Source organism: Phalacrocorax aristotelis, chromosome 2, assembly GCF_949628215.1.
Source record: "Phalacrocorax aristotelis chromosome 2, bGulAri2.1, whole genome shotgun sequence".
Classification (NCBI taxonomy): Eukaryota; Metazoa; Chordata; class Aves; order Suliformes; family Phalacrocoracidae; genus Phalacrocorax; species Phalacrocorax aristotelis.
The window spans coordinates 5,328,869-5,343,099 of record NC_134277.1 but is presented as its reverse complement, the minus strand read 5'-3'; the positions used below and the strand labels follow the sequence as shown (position 1 = coordinate 5,343,099).

Genomic DNA, 14,231 nt, shown 5'->3' with positions numbered 1-14,231 from the left:
ATTATCACCTCACCTGGCTGTTTTGGGCACCTCTAATATGAGTTAAGGCTACTGAATTCATCAGTGGATTAGTCTTCACTGACCCTATAGGAAATGTTTACTTCTAATACGGGCATCGCAGCAGTCTGGAAAAACTCCAGAGAACTTCTGGAAGAATTTTTAAAGATGGTACGCTCTGCTCTGAATCACAGTGGTGATGACCATGGCCTGGAGATCTTTAGATGAATTTGTAGGAAGTTTTATTAGGAATCTGAAGATGAAACAAAATCCAGTGTCAAGACTGGTTTGTGTTCCAGTCTATACATTGTCTTGGCTCTCACAAACTACTGACTTGCTTGTGAAAGGCTAAAGTGTAATCATTTATTAGAGGGGCTGTGGCTAACACATAAAATATTCAATACACGTGGTTGGTTGTGTTTCCGTTAGGGAATTCACCATGGCAGAAATTGAGCACTTTGTGGATCCCAGTGAGAAAAATCACCCCAAGTTTCAGAATGTGGCAGATCTCAACATCCTCCTGTACTCTTCCAAGGCCCAGGTCAGCGGGCAGTCTGCCCACATAATGCGGCTGGGAGATGCTGTCCAACAGGTAATGTTCCTCTCGCAAGCACATGGAGCTTGCTCTTTTGAATGTTGTTCTCAAGGCTAAATGACAAACTGTTGTGTTGGTGCCAGCTGGGGTTTGCTCCCAGATTTAAGAGTCAGTTCTCTTCAGTGTGACTGAGATCCAAGCCTGGCCCTTGTTATCAGTTAATGAAAGGCTGCAGCTGGTGTTGGGATAGTGGTTAGAGGTTAAGCTTCCCACTTAGCTAATGGGGCAGGAGTGGTAAGGAATAGTAATACCTGCCAAAAGCTCAGCAGTGACTGGGAATCTAATACTCAGCTGCTGACCTTGTCAGTATATGGGAACACCCTCCGCCGTTGTATTGCAGCTGTGAGGTCCTGAGCCGTAACTGCAATTCCCATGCACTGTGGTAATACCAGTGACTGCACTGTTGGATACAGCAGGGTATTTTCAAGTAGGTGATCTTCAGAGACAGTTAGCGATGTGTCCTAGAGCAGTAATAACTTACTGTTTTGTTCAGATGGAGATACTGCCAGTGGCACTAGGTGAATTTGAAAAGATGTAATAGTTTCTGGAGAGACATAGTGCTTTGTCACAGGCAGCTGTGAGGTTCTCTCTGTAATGTGTCAGGTTGTCTGCAGAAGTACAACAAATCATGACTTTGCTTACTTAGGAATTAATGTCTATGTGGTTTTTTTCTTCCTGCTTTTTCCCTTTCCAGGGTGTGATCAATAACTCCGTTCTCGGTTACTTCATTGGCAGAATCTACCTCTTCCTTACAAAGGTCGGTGTATCCCCAGAGAAGCTGCGCTTCCGACAGCATATGGAGAATGAGATGGCTCATTATGCCTGTGACTGCTGGGACGCAGAGTCCAAAACATCGTATGTAAGTGTCAAAGTGAAATAGCAAGCGGCATTCCCTATCAGATCTGCTGATAATGTGGGATGGGGCTCTGTTTTATTTCTTGGTTTGTAAAACGGGGGCTATGAGTGATGTTTCTGTCCAGCCCCTCGTTGGTATGAACATGCTTACTGCAGTGGATATACTCTGACTCCAGGACTAAGGGGACAGGTCAGCTCCCTGCAGTGGGCTTGCACAAAGTTTATGGGCTCTTCATGGTTGGCTGTAGGTCCATGCTTTAGACTCCTTTGGTAGAGCCTGAAATGCCTGTGGACATTGCGCTGATCAAATTTCATCTGAAATTAAAGGAAATGTCCCGGTGCTTTCTAAAGACTATAATGGCTGTAACAGCGGTGGGGAAGGATTTGTTTTGCTGGAGGCATTATTCCAGGGCAGATTCCTTCATGCTACAATGCTTGCTCTTCCTTTCCTACTTCCAAGCTGTAAGAAATGAGAGTTCACTCCTGCCAGTTCAGACAGCTGGTGCTGGGAGGAAAATTTCCCAAGGTTTTTTTGTCTTCCTGCTGAGTCACTAAGAGCTTTTCAGTTCAGGCAGGCCTTGTTGGGTGCTTTGTTTTTCTCTTGTATTGTTGGCTAGATTTTAAAAAATGTGTCTTTTTTTCTTTCAGGTAAACCAGCAGTAAGTAATTAGGGGCAAGGCTCTTTGACTCATTTTAGATTCTCTTGGAGAGCTTTCAGCCTCTTCAGTTAAGTCTCAGCCAAGTGTATCAGTTGGAATGATAGATTCAAAAGAAATGTATTAGAAGGCATAGTAACTAGACTGTATTGATTATGAAGTCATTCCTTCTTTAAGGGTACAGAATCTACTTTTTAGGTCAAACCTGAGTCTTTAAAAAACTATTTCATTATTTTTCCCCTCGTGTAATGAAGCACATGTTCTTCTGCCTGGTTACCCTTTCCAAGGAGTCTAGGGTATAGGCAGATTCCTGAAAATACCTGGAGAACTCTGTGTGGTCTAGTTTCAATAAAGGACTGAAAGATTGAAGGGATTTTGCTGAGGTCTGTGGGCTCAGCTTGTGCCGTCGCTGTGAGCCTTATATGAGTAGACCCCGTCCATGGTCCTGACCAGTTTGGCAGCCAAACTGGTAGTGTGCTCAGCCCAAAGGCATCCACACAGGGAATGGGTCAAGGCTTCAGATGGTTCAGGCAGCCTTATTTATGGGCAGGGAGAACCTCCTGCAACCTAAGGGTGAGGAGGTTGTGTGTGTGCTTGGTGGTATTTGTCCATGTGGGTTTTTTGGATTGGGTTCTTTTATTTTTTCTTTCTTTCCCGTCTCCCTTTTCTTTTAAGGAGCTGAAACAGGCCTATCACTAGTGATGTTTCGTTACAGCTAGTTAAGGCAATAATAGCCAGTAAAATTCCATCAAACTTAAGATGAGAAAAAAAAATCCTGCAGCTTGGATGAGTGATTTGTCTTCATATAGAAAAGACCTGTAGAAATGATTTAAGAAATGGCTTCCTCTGAATGTAGAAGCTGACTTCCACTTCGCAGCCTCTCTTCCCAGCTAACCCAAAACAGGCTGGACATATGTGAGTCACACCATGTAAATAAGATTAAGAAACTTTGCAAGCCTTGTCATGGATCAGGACAACACTCACAGAGCAGTATGTCCAGCAGCCTAACCCAGAGGTGAAGACAGCCTTCTGAGAAGTAGCTGTAGTACTGTACTGGTTTAGTTCATGTAAAATTTCCCCAAGGTGTTCTGGAACACCATGGTTTTTCCAGCACAGGGATTTCTTCTGTTCACGTACCTTTCCTGACACCCTGCTGTGTCACTACAGCCTGGAAAACTACCCAGCCTCTGGCTGCCTGTATGTCCGGCTGATGTGACAGAGTGAATGGAAAGCAGCTGATGTGGCTTTTCTTATATGGAATTGTATTTTAGAAAATCCAGGTGGGGTTTGTACTTGCTGCAAGTGTTGGAAGGCTTCATCAGTTCCATGTGCGTGAATGGTGTTTTGAGATTCCTCCTTGCTGAAATGTTGAAAGAAGCGCTTCCCTTGCATATGATCTGTGTCTTATCACCTTGTAAGCCAGGCTTTTGGCTATTTCTATGCAGCTGGTGCCTGCTGTCTGTTCCATCCTTGTGGAGCAATAAAGCCCTGAAGGCATGATGTCTTTGTGTGCCTATAGCATGTGAGTGATAGGACTGTGTGCTCCGGCCCCAGCCCCAAGCTATTGGCACAGTGCTGTGTTCTGCCAGGCCATGTGGAAAACCTGGCCTTGAACACAGGCCCTGGTTAGATAACTGATCACTTCCTCTGGAAACAAATGGAATCATTCAAATGAAGGAGCAACTAGTGAGTGAGGGCTGCTTATTGTGACAGAGCTAATTACATAGAAAAACAGGCATGGGAGCAGGGAGAGCTTAAGGGTGAATAAACATATTTGATGGTTAAGTGGACAAAAAAGTGAGTTGGTAAAAGCTTCCACTTTTGTTTTTTCAGGGTTGGATTGAGATCGTTGGCTGTGCTGATCGTTCCTGCTATGACCTCTCCTGCCATGCCCGCGCCACCAAAGTTCCTCTTATAGCTGAGAAGCCTCTCAAAGAACCTATATCCTTTCAGAATAGACCAGATTCTCTTGAAGTGAAAAGTGATTTGAAAGTGAGATGTCCTGGAGAGCTGTGCAGCTCTATTTTAAGTTATATCAGTAAATTTAACAGGGAAACCTAGAGCTACAGACCACCATGACTTTGGGAAGTCATGAGCATGTGGGTGACTGTACTCAGGTGAACAAAGGGGATTTACTCTTGTGCTTGGTTTTTTTCTAGCTTAATGCTAGACTCTGTTTTGACTGTGAAGCATGGTTTAAATGTGATTGTGGGTTACTATCCCAGGTTAGTCCATGACATTCCATGGATCTGCTGCTAACTGTACTTGTAAAAAAAAAAAAAAAAAAGAGTTGTATTCACCAAGATGATCAGAGGACTGGGAAGCTGCCATATGAGGATAGGCTGGGAGAGCTGGGTTTGTTCAGCCTTGAGAAAAGGAGGCTCAGAGGGGATCTCATCACTGTGTACCAGTACTTAAGGGGCAGCTGCAAAGAAGGTGGAGGCTCCCTTTTTCCATGGAGTCCCATGGAGAGGACAAGGGGGGATGGACACAAGTTGCTCTTGGGAGATTCCGACTGGACACGAGAGGGAAATTTTTCCCACTGAGGACAGTCACCATTGGAATAATCTCCCCAGGAAAGGGGTTGACTCGGCCACGTTGGACACCTTTAAGAGTTGTCTGGGCAGGGTGCTGGGCCATCTTGTCTAGACTGTGCTCTTCCCAGAAAGGTTGGACTAGATGATCCCTGAGGTCCCTTCCAGCCTGGGATTCTGTGAAAATTTGTGACTTTCTGCCCTTCAGTATTTTTATTGTCCCTTTCCTCTCTTGGAGGCAAGTTCCTTAATCCAGTAGCAGAGGAGATTTCTTTGTGTCATGTGGCAATTAGCTTTGACGTAGCAAAAGAGTTAGGCCCTGCTTTCTGTCATCTCAAACTCCTTAACTGCCTCGTACAGAACAGTCAACATTGTTCAGTTTGAGGCAAATAAGGGAGCCATTGGCAAAGCTTATAAGAAGGATGCAAAGGTGGTGATGGAATACCTTTCCATGTGTGATGAGTGTTACATCACTGAGATGGAGCAGCTGCTCAACGAGAAAGGGTGAGCTGGCTCTGTGTGTGTGGTGGCCTCTGACACCTCTGAGGAAGGTTCCCAAAGTGCTGCTGGATTAATTTGAGCCACCTGAAACAAACTTCCTCGTGAGAGTAGGCTGAGTGGGTCATCAGTTTTGGTGCTGTCCCTTCTACCAAGTCGTTGCTGGTCATCCATCTACATATCTCTTGATATACGCATGTAAATGCATAACCATGGTATTCAAATATTTGTTTATTTGTGTGGGAATGAGCTGCTGGCTTTAGTAGGGTCATCCTGTAAGAGAGACACCTCAGTGAACTGGGAGGTGTTTACCAGCTTCCCTGCTCTGGTTTGAGAGTTGACCAGAGCTGGCAGATGGTTTTGAACTTAATTTTAAAGTTAATCAAATAATTCAGTGGGTAATGGAACAAAACAGTTAAATTAGAACCAAAACCTGTGTGAGTGTTCTCCAATGCTTAGTGATATACTTCAGGACCTGTTACAGCTTTTGACTTATTGGGGCAGCGATTTATATGTTTTCCTTCGACCTGTCTGCCTGTGTTCCTAACACATGCAGGAATTGGAAATATGAGAGATCTCTACAGTTGTCAAATTTGGCTGAAGCAGGCCAACAGCTGTGTATGTTATGAGAAGGCTAATGATGCAATAATAAAAAAAAAAGTTTATTTCCTGCTTGGAATGGTACAAGGTGTAGGATCAATGAATACATTCCAGAATGGCAACGTTCACACCTTTTTGTTTTGTCTTTCTTTCCCCCCCCCCCCAGCTAAGATTTATTTCTTTTATATTTCTGTGGATGTGAAAGTGTAAAATAAACAGGAGCACTCAAAATGGGGAGAGAAACTATGGCAGAATATGGTTATGTGTGTGCACATCAAAGCCAGCAGAAACTGAGCTTAGTTCATCCAGAATCCCACTGAAATTATTTAATAGTTGAGTAATAAGCAGTATCCCAGGTTTGAATTGATAGTGGACTGCAAATCATGACTGTGTTTAAACTCAGCATCCAGCTGTAGCTGCATTCAGAGCAAAGCCTTTGTAAACTTGAGCATGTTTGGTTTCGGGTCCAAATTCAGGTGAATAGCACAGACTTTTCGTAAATGTGTTGGGTGTTTTACTACGCTGATCTGAATGCTCCAGCCAGGAGGGTGGCATTGCTGAGCACATGTCAGTGCGTTAAACCCTCCTTTCATATGACCATGGTTGTATAAATCCATGATGTGAAGCCCTCAGATTTACAGCAGCAGGTTTCTGTTAGGATGCATAATAATAAAATTTGCTTCTTGTAAGCAGCATAGGTCGATACAGCGTAAGTTCTCCATGGCAAGCAGTGTGTGCTAGTTGCAAGCTAGCGAGGAGCAAGAGAAAGGAGTTAGAAGACCATAATATCAAAAACTTGAGAAATAAGCATTAAAATAACTGCTGTGTCCTCCCCTTCGTTTAGTATCCGTGAAAACGCACAGTACCTTCTGAGAGAACTGAGTTTTCATGAGAAGTCCATGCACTCGGCAAGCTGTACAGTGCAGCGTCTGTTTTGTGTGCCTCTGTTTTCTTCTTTCGGTGTATATGCTTCGCTCTTCCACTTCCCAGCTGAGTTTGCTTCAGGCTGTTAACCACAACTAAGTTCACTGTGATTATGAAAATGGTTGCTTTTAATGTAGATGTAGTAATTTTATTATTAATGTAAATTTCTCTTAAGGAGTATGCCATGTTTCTTTGATCTCTGGGATTTGCCCTGGCTTTTATTGTCCCGCTCTTAGAGTCAACGAACCAATGCAATTAAGGAAATATAACTTGTTTATTTATTGCTGTAGCTTTTAAGAGACGACTTTTTCCTTTGCAGGGAATTCACTGTTGAAACTGAAGGGAAAACTTTTCAACTAACAAAGGACATGGTTACTGTGAAGAGATTTCAGAAAACATTACATGGTAAATTTGTATCTTTGTTGTTTGATTCTCAGAAATAAGAGGCACATCAGGATGCACTTTGAATGTGAACTTTATTCGTTGCATTGTCCTGTTAGTGTTGTACAATGGCACAGGAAAAATGCCAAATGTTATTTCCTTGTTTTTGGCAGTTTAAGAGAGTTGGAAAGCTTTCACACGGCGATGGGATTTTGGTGACCGTTGATGCAGGCCTGTCTGCCTGCTTCTTGCCTGGTCTGTTCCGTAACCCATTTAACAGACTTTGGGTGGCCTTTGATATTCATGCTGCTTCAGTTGCATATTCCAGGATTTGTAAGGTCCCACATGGTGCTAAGAACTAGCTGCTGTAGTGATGGAGGAGCTGGGGAATGTGCACCAGCTTTGGGAGCTTTCATCTTTGAGTCCATTGCAGTAGAGCAGGTGGGATGTGGCAGTCTGGGAAGGGTATAGGCGGATCTCTGTGCTCAGAGCTCCTGTGGTCGCTCCACTGCCTGGAGTCAAGTCTTCCAGCACCTGCCAGCTCGCCAGGCTGCTGTGCTGAGCAGACTCTCTAAGGTGACAAGTCCAGTCAGTTCCTCTGGTATTAAACAGTCACATCAGCTTTGGTCAGCGACTGCATCTCCACAAAGCTTTTGTCCTGATGTGGGGGATGGGACTAGAAGGTAACTTTCCAAAATGCATGGATTTACTTCCTCAAAGAAATCTTGTCTTTCCAGCCAGCTCTGTAAGCGCCTCACCCAGGGTCATTTGGGAAGTCTTTGACAGAGCTGGAGACTGAGGTAGATTTTTTTCCCCAGTTCATACTCTAGTGGATCATCCTACCCTAGGTTGGCAACATGATAAATGCTCCTAGGAGGGAGTAGAGCAACTTGTAGCATGTGCAGAATATATTTTGTTCTTGCAGCTGCTGAGCCTTTGAGATGTCCAGGTGTCTTTCACTCAGCATATTCTGCTGCTGTGCCAGGCTTTGCTTTGTCACGACTTCAAAGAAGGAATCAGAGCTGTAACTGTTAGTGACTGTAGTATTGGTGGGGACCAGCAAGTAGAACCCCAGTTGCTGGTTTTCCTTTAAATTTGGGAGTTTGGCCGCTGTCTGCAAGCAGGAGGCAAAGCGCTCTCTCTCTCGTCTTTAAAACTGGCTGGTCAATGCAAAAATAAAACAAGACCATCCTTTTGGAAGGTGAACTCCCATCGCACGTTTAGGTGCTCAGTTGAGGATTGGCTCTCTGGGCATGTAGAGTGGGAGGCAAGTCTGGGTGCAGTGCTGGAGAGCTCTACCCTTGACTTTCAGAGGCAGCTGATGCCTATAATTGTTGTTTCTTCTCCAGTTGCTCTCTGGGCTTTTTCTAAAAAGCTGCACTGTCTGAGCAGGGCAGCTGTCCACTGAGCTCATTTCATACCCAGAGGGGAGAAGGAGGAAAAAGCCTCTTTGACAGATATGTGGCAAGGACTGGAGAGAATGACGGGTATCTAATAACATAGCACATCACGTTTTCTGAGAAGTTTTGCAAACACTAACTAGTTGGTCCTTGTTCTTCCCTGCTGTCGTGATACATTGCAGGGGGATGGAGCACTGAATGACTCTAGAATACAGAGCGGGTCTTTGCTGGAATTTGAGTTGGATCTGAAGCTCCATGTTTCTCTGCTCAGGCTGCTGGATGCTGAGACTGTGCATTAAACCAAAGTGGGCCAGGGACTGAGCATTACCCTGCCATCATCCAGGCTGTTTAACTGTTAGCATATTCCCTGGCACAGTTTTCATCTGTGCCAAGTAAGACTCTCGCAGACAATGCCTGGACATAGTTTGTGGCTTGATACGGAGCAGGGACTGTTCCTAGTGAACAGTTTGGACGAGGCTTCGCTGTTGTGAAGTGGAAGAGGCTTTATCTGTGTGGATGGAAGTTGTGCTGTGCTGGTTGCTCTCAGGGCCAGAGAAGGGGCCTTGACTTGTTACTTACAGCTTAAATACATTCTGTACATGGACTAAGTCCAAATCTCTACTTCAGGTATTTGTATTTAGAGCAGAAATCTCTACTTCAGGTATTTGTATTTAGAGCAGAAATGTTTAACCTTTTATTTCCATGTGCTTAGCTACATGTAAATCAGAACTTCTGAGCAGAAAGGCAGCTCCAGTAAACGCATCTTTTTTTCTTTTTTCTTCTTCTGTATAAATTCTTCTTTAATGATGACATGGGTTCTTTTGTATTCCAGTGGAAGAAATAATCCCAAATGTAATTGAACCCTCATTCGGTATTGGGAGGATCATGTACACAGTGTTTGAACACACATTCCACATCCGGGAAGGAGATGAGCAGAGAACGGTGAGCTTTCCTGTGGCTGGGCCTCAGCTTAAAACCAGCTGCAAGCATTTGCCTTTCCCTAACATCCAGGGAAGGACTAAAATAAGACTGCACAATACACAGCAGAGATGGGAAAACCCAGGTGGGCTGTTGAATTTCTGTTTTTGCCAATGTACGTGTCATTTATACATGTGCACTGAGAGCATTCTGTGTATGAGGCTCTCACTGTATTACTGGCAAGGGGGTGAGAATTCCCCCTTCTGGATTCACGCTTGGCAATGTCCCATCTCCCAAAAATGCATCTCTTCAGTGTTTTATTTCCTCTCTTTTTGCTGCTTTTCCTGGATTCGTAGTTCTGTGCAGCAAGATGGACAACAGACTCTGTCCTCCATCCCCCATGAAATTCATAGAATCGTAGAATGGTTTGGGTCGGAAGGGACCTTTAAAGGCCATCTAGTCCAACCCCCCTGCAGTGAGCAGGGACATCTTCAATTAGAACAGGTTGCTCAGAGCCCTGTCCAATCTGACCTTGAATGTCGGGCATGGGGTGGGGCATTGACCACCTCTCTGGGCAGCCTGGGCCAGTGTTTCACCACCCTCATTGTAAAAAATTTCTTCCTTATACCTAGTCTGAATCTACCCTCCTTTAGTTTAAAACCATCACCTCTTGTCCTGTCACAACAGGCCTTGCTAAAGAGCTCGCCCCCACCCTTCCTACAGCCCCCTTTAAGCACTGGAAGGCCACAACAAGGTCTCCCCAGAGCCTTGTCCTCTCCAGGCTGAACAACCCCAGCTCTCTCAGCCTGGCCTCGTAGCAGAGGTGCTCCAGCCCTCGGGGCATTTTTGTGGCATCCTCTGGACCCGCTCCAACACTTCTGTGTCTCCTTGTGCTGAGGGCTCCAGAGCTGGATGCAGGACTCCAGGTGGGGTCTCACCAGAGCGGAGCAGAGGGGCAGAATCCCCTCCCTCGCCCTGCGGGCCAAATTCAACCTTCTCTGATTCTGGGCATCCCTAGAATCTTGGCCTGAAACTTTGCAGTAGCAGGGGCCAGAGGAAAGTGTGTTACATACAGTCAGCCTGTTCCAGCCAGTGCTAAAACTGTGATGCTCTGCACTGTTGCTGGTGGCCCATGGGAAGCTGGCTGTAAACATGATGCTGGTTCCCATTCGTTGTTTTGGGCTGCTAGACAGTGCTCATAGGAAAGAAAAATAACAGCGTTCCTTAGTGCCTCTGGTTGCCATAGGATGTGATACAGTTACGAGTGGAGGGGAACAGGATTCAGGAGCCCTGAGTTCAGACACAGTTGACTTTCAGTCACAAACTGCTCATGATGTCCAAAATATTGGACTTACCTTCCTTCTAGTACTCATCTATTTTCTATGGAGCCTGGGCTGCTCTGTATTGTGGTACATCTCAGTTACATTACTTCTGTACCCTTACAGGCCGTGCTGATTGTCAAGAAAGATATTTTTTAATATATATATTCCCCTCCCCCCCCCCCCCCCCCCCCCTTTTGGCACACTTTTCTGAGGGTGTCTGTGGAGGGTTCTGAAAACCTTCGAGCTGCATATGCTCTGTGTGTGTGTGGAGTCTCTGTGGGAGTTAAACCGGGAATGAGATGATTGTAAGAGCTCTTCCCTTTAGACTGTATGTAAATCTCCTGGAAAGACCCCTCTTCCCTTCATTTCTCTGTAATTCAGATGAGGTTCACTGTCTTCAGGGAGGGCACTGATAGACCTCTTTTGGTGGGAGGTAACATTCAGCTGTCAGGAGGGAAGGGGGAGTGGAGGACAGCTGGGGAAAATCAATCTTGCTTCAGCAGTGTGAGGTGTTACTGCTGGAGCCCTGAATGCTAATGACTTACAGAAGGCTGGCTTCTCCCCTGGAACAGTCACCCTGCCTCCAACCTCACTCAGAGCTTATTCTCGCCTGTAAGAATCTGGTCTAACCATTAAACTTGTATTTACTTGAGTTTTTTCTTTTTTCCTTAGTTCTTCAGCTTCCCAGCTGTTGTAGCACCATTCAAGTGCTCTGTTCTTCCTCTAAGCCAGAATCAGGAATTCATGCCTTTTGTCAAGGAATTATGTAAGTGTATTAAGTAATGTGGCTCCAATGGGGATGTGTCCTGGGAAGTGAGGAATAGCACTGGGGTCCCGTGGCGCTCTCACATGCAAAGGGAGAGCTGTCGAACTAAACCAGCTGATTTGGTTGGTATCAGTCAGCTTTGGGTATCTGTCAAACTCTTCAGTCTACCCTCAAAGTGTCCAGCTCTGTGCCCTGCCGGTGTTGGTTGGCAGTGTGAAACACGTTTCTTTTTTTTTATCTCATGTGTCAAAAAGAAATCTTTCCTGCTGCTTAGGAGAAGCTGCCAGGAGCAGTGGAGTTTTGTGGGTTTTTTTGCATGAAGTTCTTTTCTTCGCTCTTGTTGGCCAGCTAATTTATTGAATCGGTCCCAGAGCCGCTGAGCCTCCAAGCATTCGGTCAGAATGCCCACTGGTGCCATCTGAAAATGAATATGTGAAGGACAGGAACATAGGCAGCATGTCACATGGTGCCTTTTGCTGTCGGCATCAGTTCTGCTCCAGACCTTGCCTCCCCTTGCTGGACATGTCCCTGCACACGTGTAAGGCTGGTGTGTTTTGTGTTAAAGTAGAGTTGTAGGGGTGTAATGACAGGTCGAAGAAGTTGGTGACTTTGCTCTTTGGGTGAGAATCGAGAGATGCCATGTGGAGAGCTGTGAGAGCAGTGGTGTACCTGTGGGGTGGGTTTGAGCCTGTAGGCTTGGCAGGGACTGGAACATGGGATCTTCTGTCAAAATAAAAATGAGGGTGTGTGCTGCTCAGAACCAGGACGCATGGTGCCTCACTTCAGGTACTGCCATGAGGCTGTGGGAGGCCTCTGCTGGCATCATGTTGCCTGCTGAGTATGTGACGCATCCTGGTGGTTCCCCCCCTTCTCTGCTCCTTGCAGCTGAAGCACTTGCCAGGAACGGCATCTCTCACAAGGTGGATGATTCCTCTGGATCCATCGGCCGGCGCTATGCCAGGACTGACGAGATTGGCGTGGCCTTTGGGATCACAATCGACTTTGACACCGTTAACCGGACACCTCACACTGCCACCCTGAGAGACCGTGACTCGATGCGCCAGATCCGAGCCGAGGTAAGGGGCAGGCAGAGGGGTCTGGCTGCCGACAGAGCCAAGTCTGTCTCTTATGAGCTTCGGAGAGCATTAGCTGTAATTTCTGATCCAGGGATGACTCCGGTCTATGCGGGAGCTGCCTCTGGCTCTTGTAGGCAATTTAGCTATTCTGAGAAATCCCCAGGGGAGAGATACTGGTCAAACAGAAGATGCCGGCCCTGCTTCTAAAGTGAGGAGAGGCTTTTGTTTTCCTGGGATGCAGAGGTGTTGACCTTACTTGAAAGCCATGCCTTGTGCTGATTGCACTGGTCTTAGAGTGCCTCTTTCTGAGTGAAGGCTGCTGAGTAAATGCATTTGCTGGCCTGTCTGGCTTTCATAGGGCAGGGCTTCTCTGAATCTGCAAGCACCAAAAGGCAGATCTTTGCCTACTACAGGCTTGCTAGCAGAGCACAGCACAGATGTAGCTCCTCAAAGCTTGCTCATTGCTGGTGTTGCCTGTGCAACAGTGAAGCTGTAGAACCATTGCCCAAAAGCCAAGCCTGCCCTAAGCACATGCAGCTGGTACGGCCATAATACAGAGACTGGAAGAGCAAACCTCCCCATGGCGGCCTCATCACCTGTGAGCAAGACCCACTCAGCTGTGGATGTGCAGTCGGGGCGCCTCTGTCATGCCCTTCTCTCCCTGGCCCCACCAGGAGCAGAGTTTGGTTCCTGTAGGAGGAGGGGTTAGTGCTGATTTGTTCTAGCTCTGCTTGGTACAAAGGCGGCTGTACTGCTCGGGGCTGCTGAGCTGGCTGTGGGCTTGGTTCGGTGTAACAGGCAGTGCCAGCTCCTCGGGGCGCCCATCTGTCTTGTATCACCTGGGTGACCTCTCGCTGCTGAGCAGCAGAGGTGAGACTTTGTCACCCTTCGATTTCTGCAAATCTTCTAGTTGATCCTTCGCGCTGTGACAGTGTGCTATGAGGAGCAAAGAAAAGGCAATTGGCAGCTTCTTTTATGCTGGTCTTACAGTCAGTAGGGCCTGGCAGAATCCTGGCTTACAGCATCTTTTGGGGGTGTGTATTATTTTCTTTCCCTTCCAAGACTGTAACATAACACTACCAGGGATGAACCCTGCTGTGGTCAACCAAGTGACGCCTTGTGACAGTTGCATTTCCCTCATGGGTCACCCTGAATAACTGAGCAGGCTGTGATTTAAGATGTCCTCCTAGTTAATGTGTATTTCTCCCCAAAAATTATCTTGCAGGAAGATACCTTGCACCTGTTCTGTCGCTGATGTAAAAATCACCCATGTACCCCAAGTATCCAACAGAGCAACTTGATTCTGATGGTTGTTTCATATGTCTTTGTGACTTTGTCTGCAGATCTCTGAACTTCCTGCCATCATTCGTGACCTGGCAAACGGTTATCTAACTTGGGCTGACGTTGAGGCAAAGTATCCACAATTTGAGGGACAAGAGACTGGCAAAAAGGACACAATAGAGGAATAAAGAAAAGGAACTGAAGTAAAAATCTCATCAAATGTCCACTTTTTACTGTTCATGTTAATATGAAATAAACTTATCGTGTATTATTCAAAGCTGCATTGTTTGTGCACACAGGGACTATTTGTTTTTGTTTGGGTTTTTTTTCCCCCCTCAATTGCTGCCTGAGTTTAACTTTAAAAACTGAAATAATTGCAGTCCAATTTAAAGGTGTTACGAATAAAAATGCCATTATATATGCCTGCT

General features: G+C 45.9%; 1 protein-coding gene across 2 annotated transcripts in view; it reads left to right on the top strand.

The window, feature by feature from the left end:
• The window catches only part of GARS1 (glycyl-tRNA synthetase 1), a 29,084-nt gene extending 14,853 nt beyond the window's left edge, over positions 1-14,231 (top strand). Inside the window, exons 9-17 of one of the 2 annotated variants that reach the window (XM_075082225.1) lie at positions 427-589; positions 1,287-1,451; positions 3,937-4,045; positions 4,997-5,141; positions 6,979-7,064; positions 9,273-9,382; positions 11,353-11,446; positions 12,332-12,522; positions 13,866-14,231. In XM_075082225.1, coding sequence (XP_074938326.1) covers positions 427-589; positions 1,287-1,451; positions 3,937-4,045; positions 4,997-5,141; positions 6,979-7,064; positions 9,273-9,382; positions 11,353-11,446; positions 12,332-12,522; positions 13,866-13,991 — 1,189 coding nt within the window. In that variant the 3' untranslated portion in view covers positions 13,992-14,231. Of the gene's footprint in view, positions 1-426; positions 590-1,286; positions 1,452-3,936; positions 4,050-4,996; positions 5,142-6,978; positions 7,065-9,272; positions 9,383-11,352; positions 11,447-12,331; positions 12,523-13,865 lie in introns of both variants that reach the window. The other variant, XM_075082226.1, reaches the window with a different exon arrangement.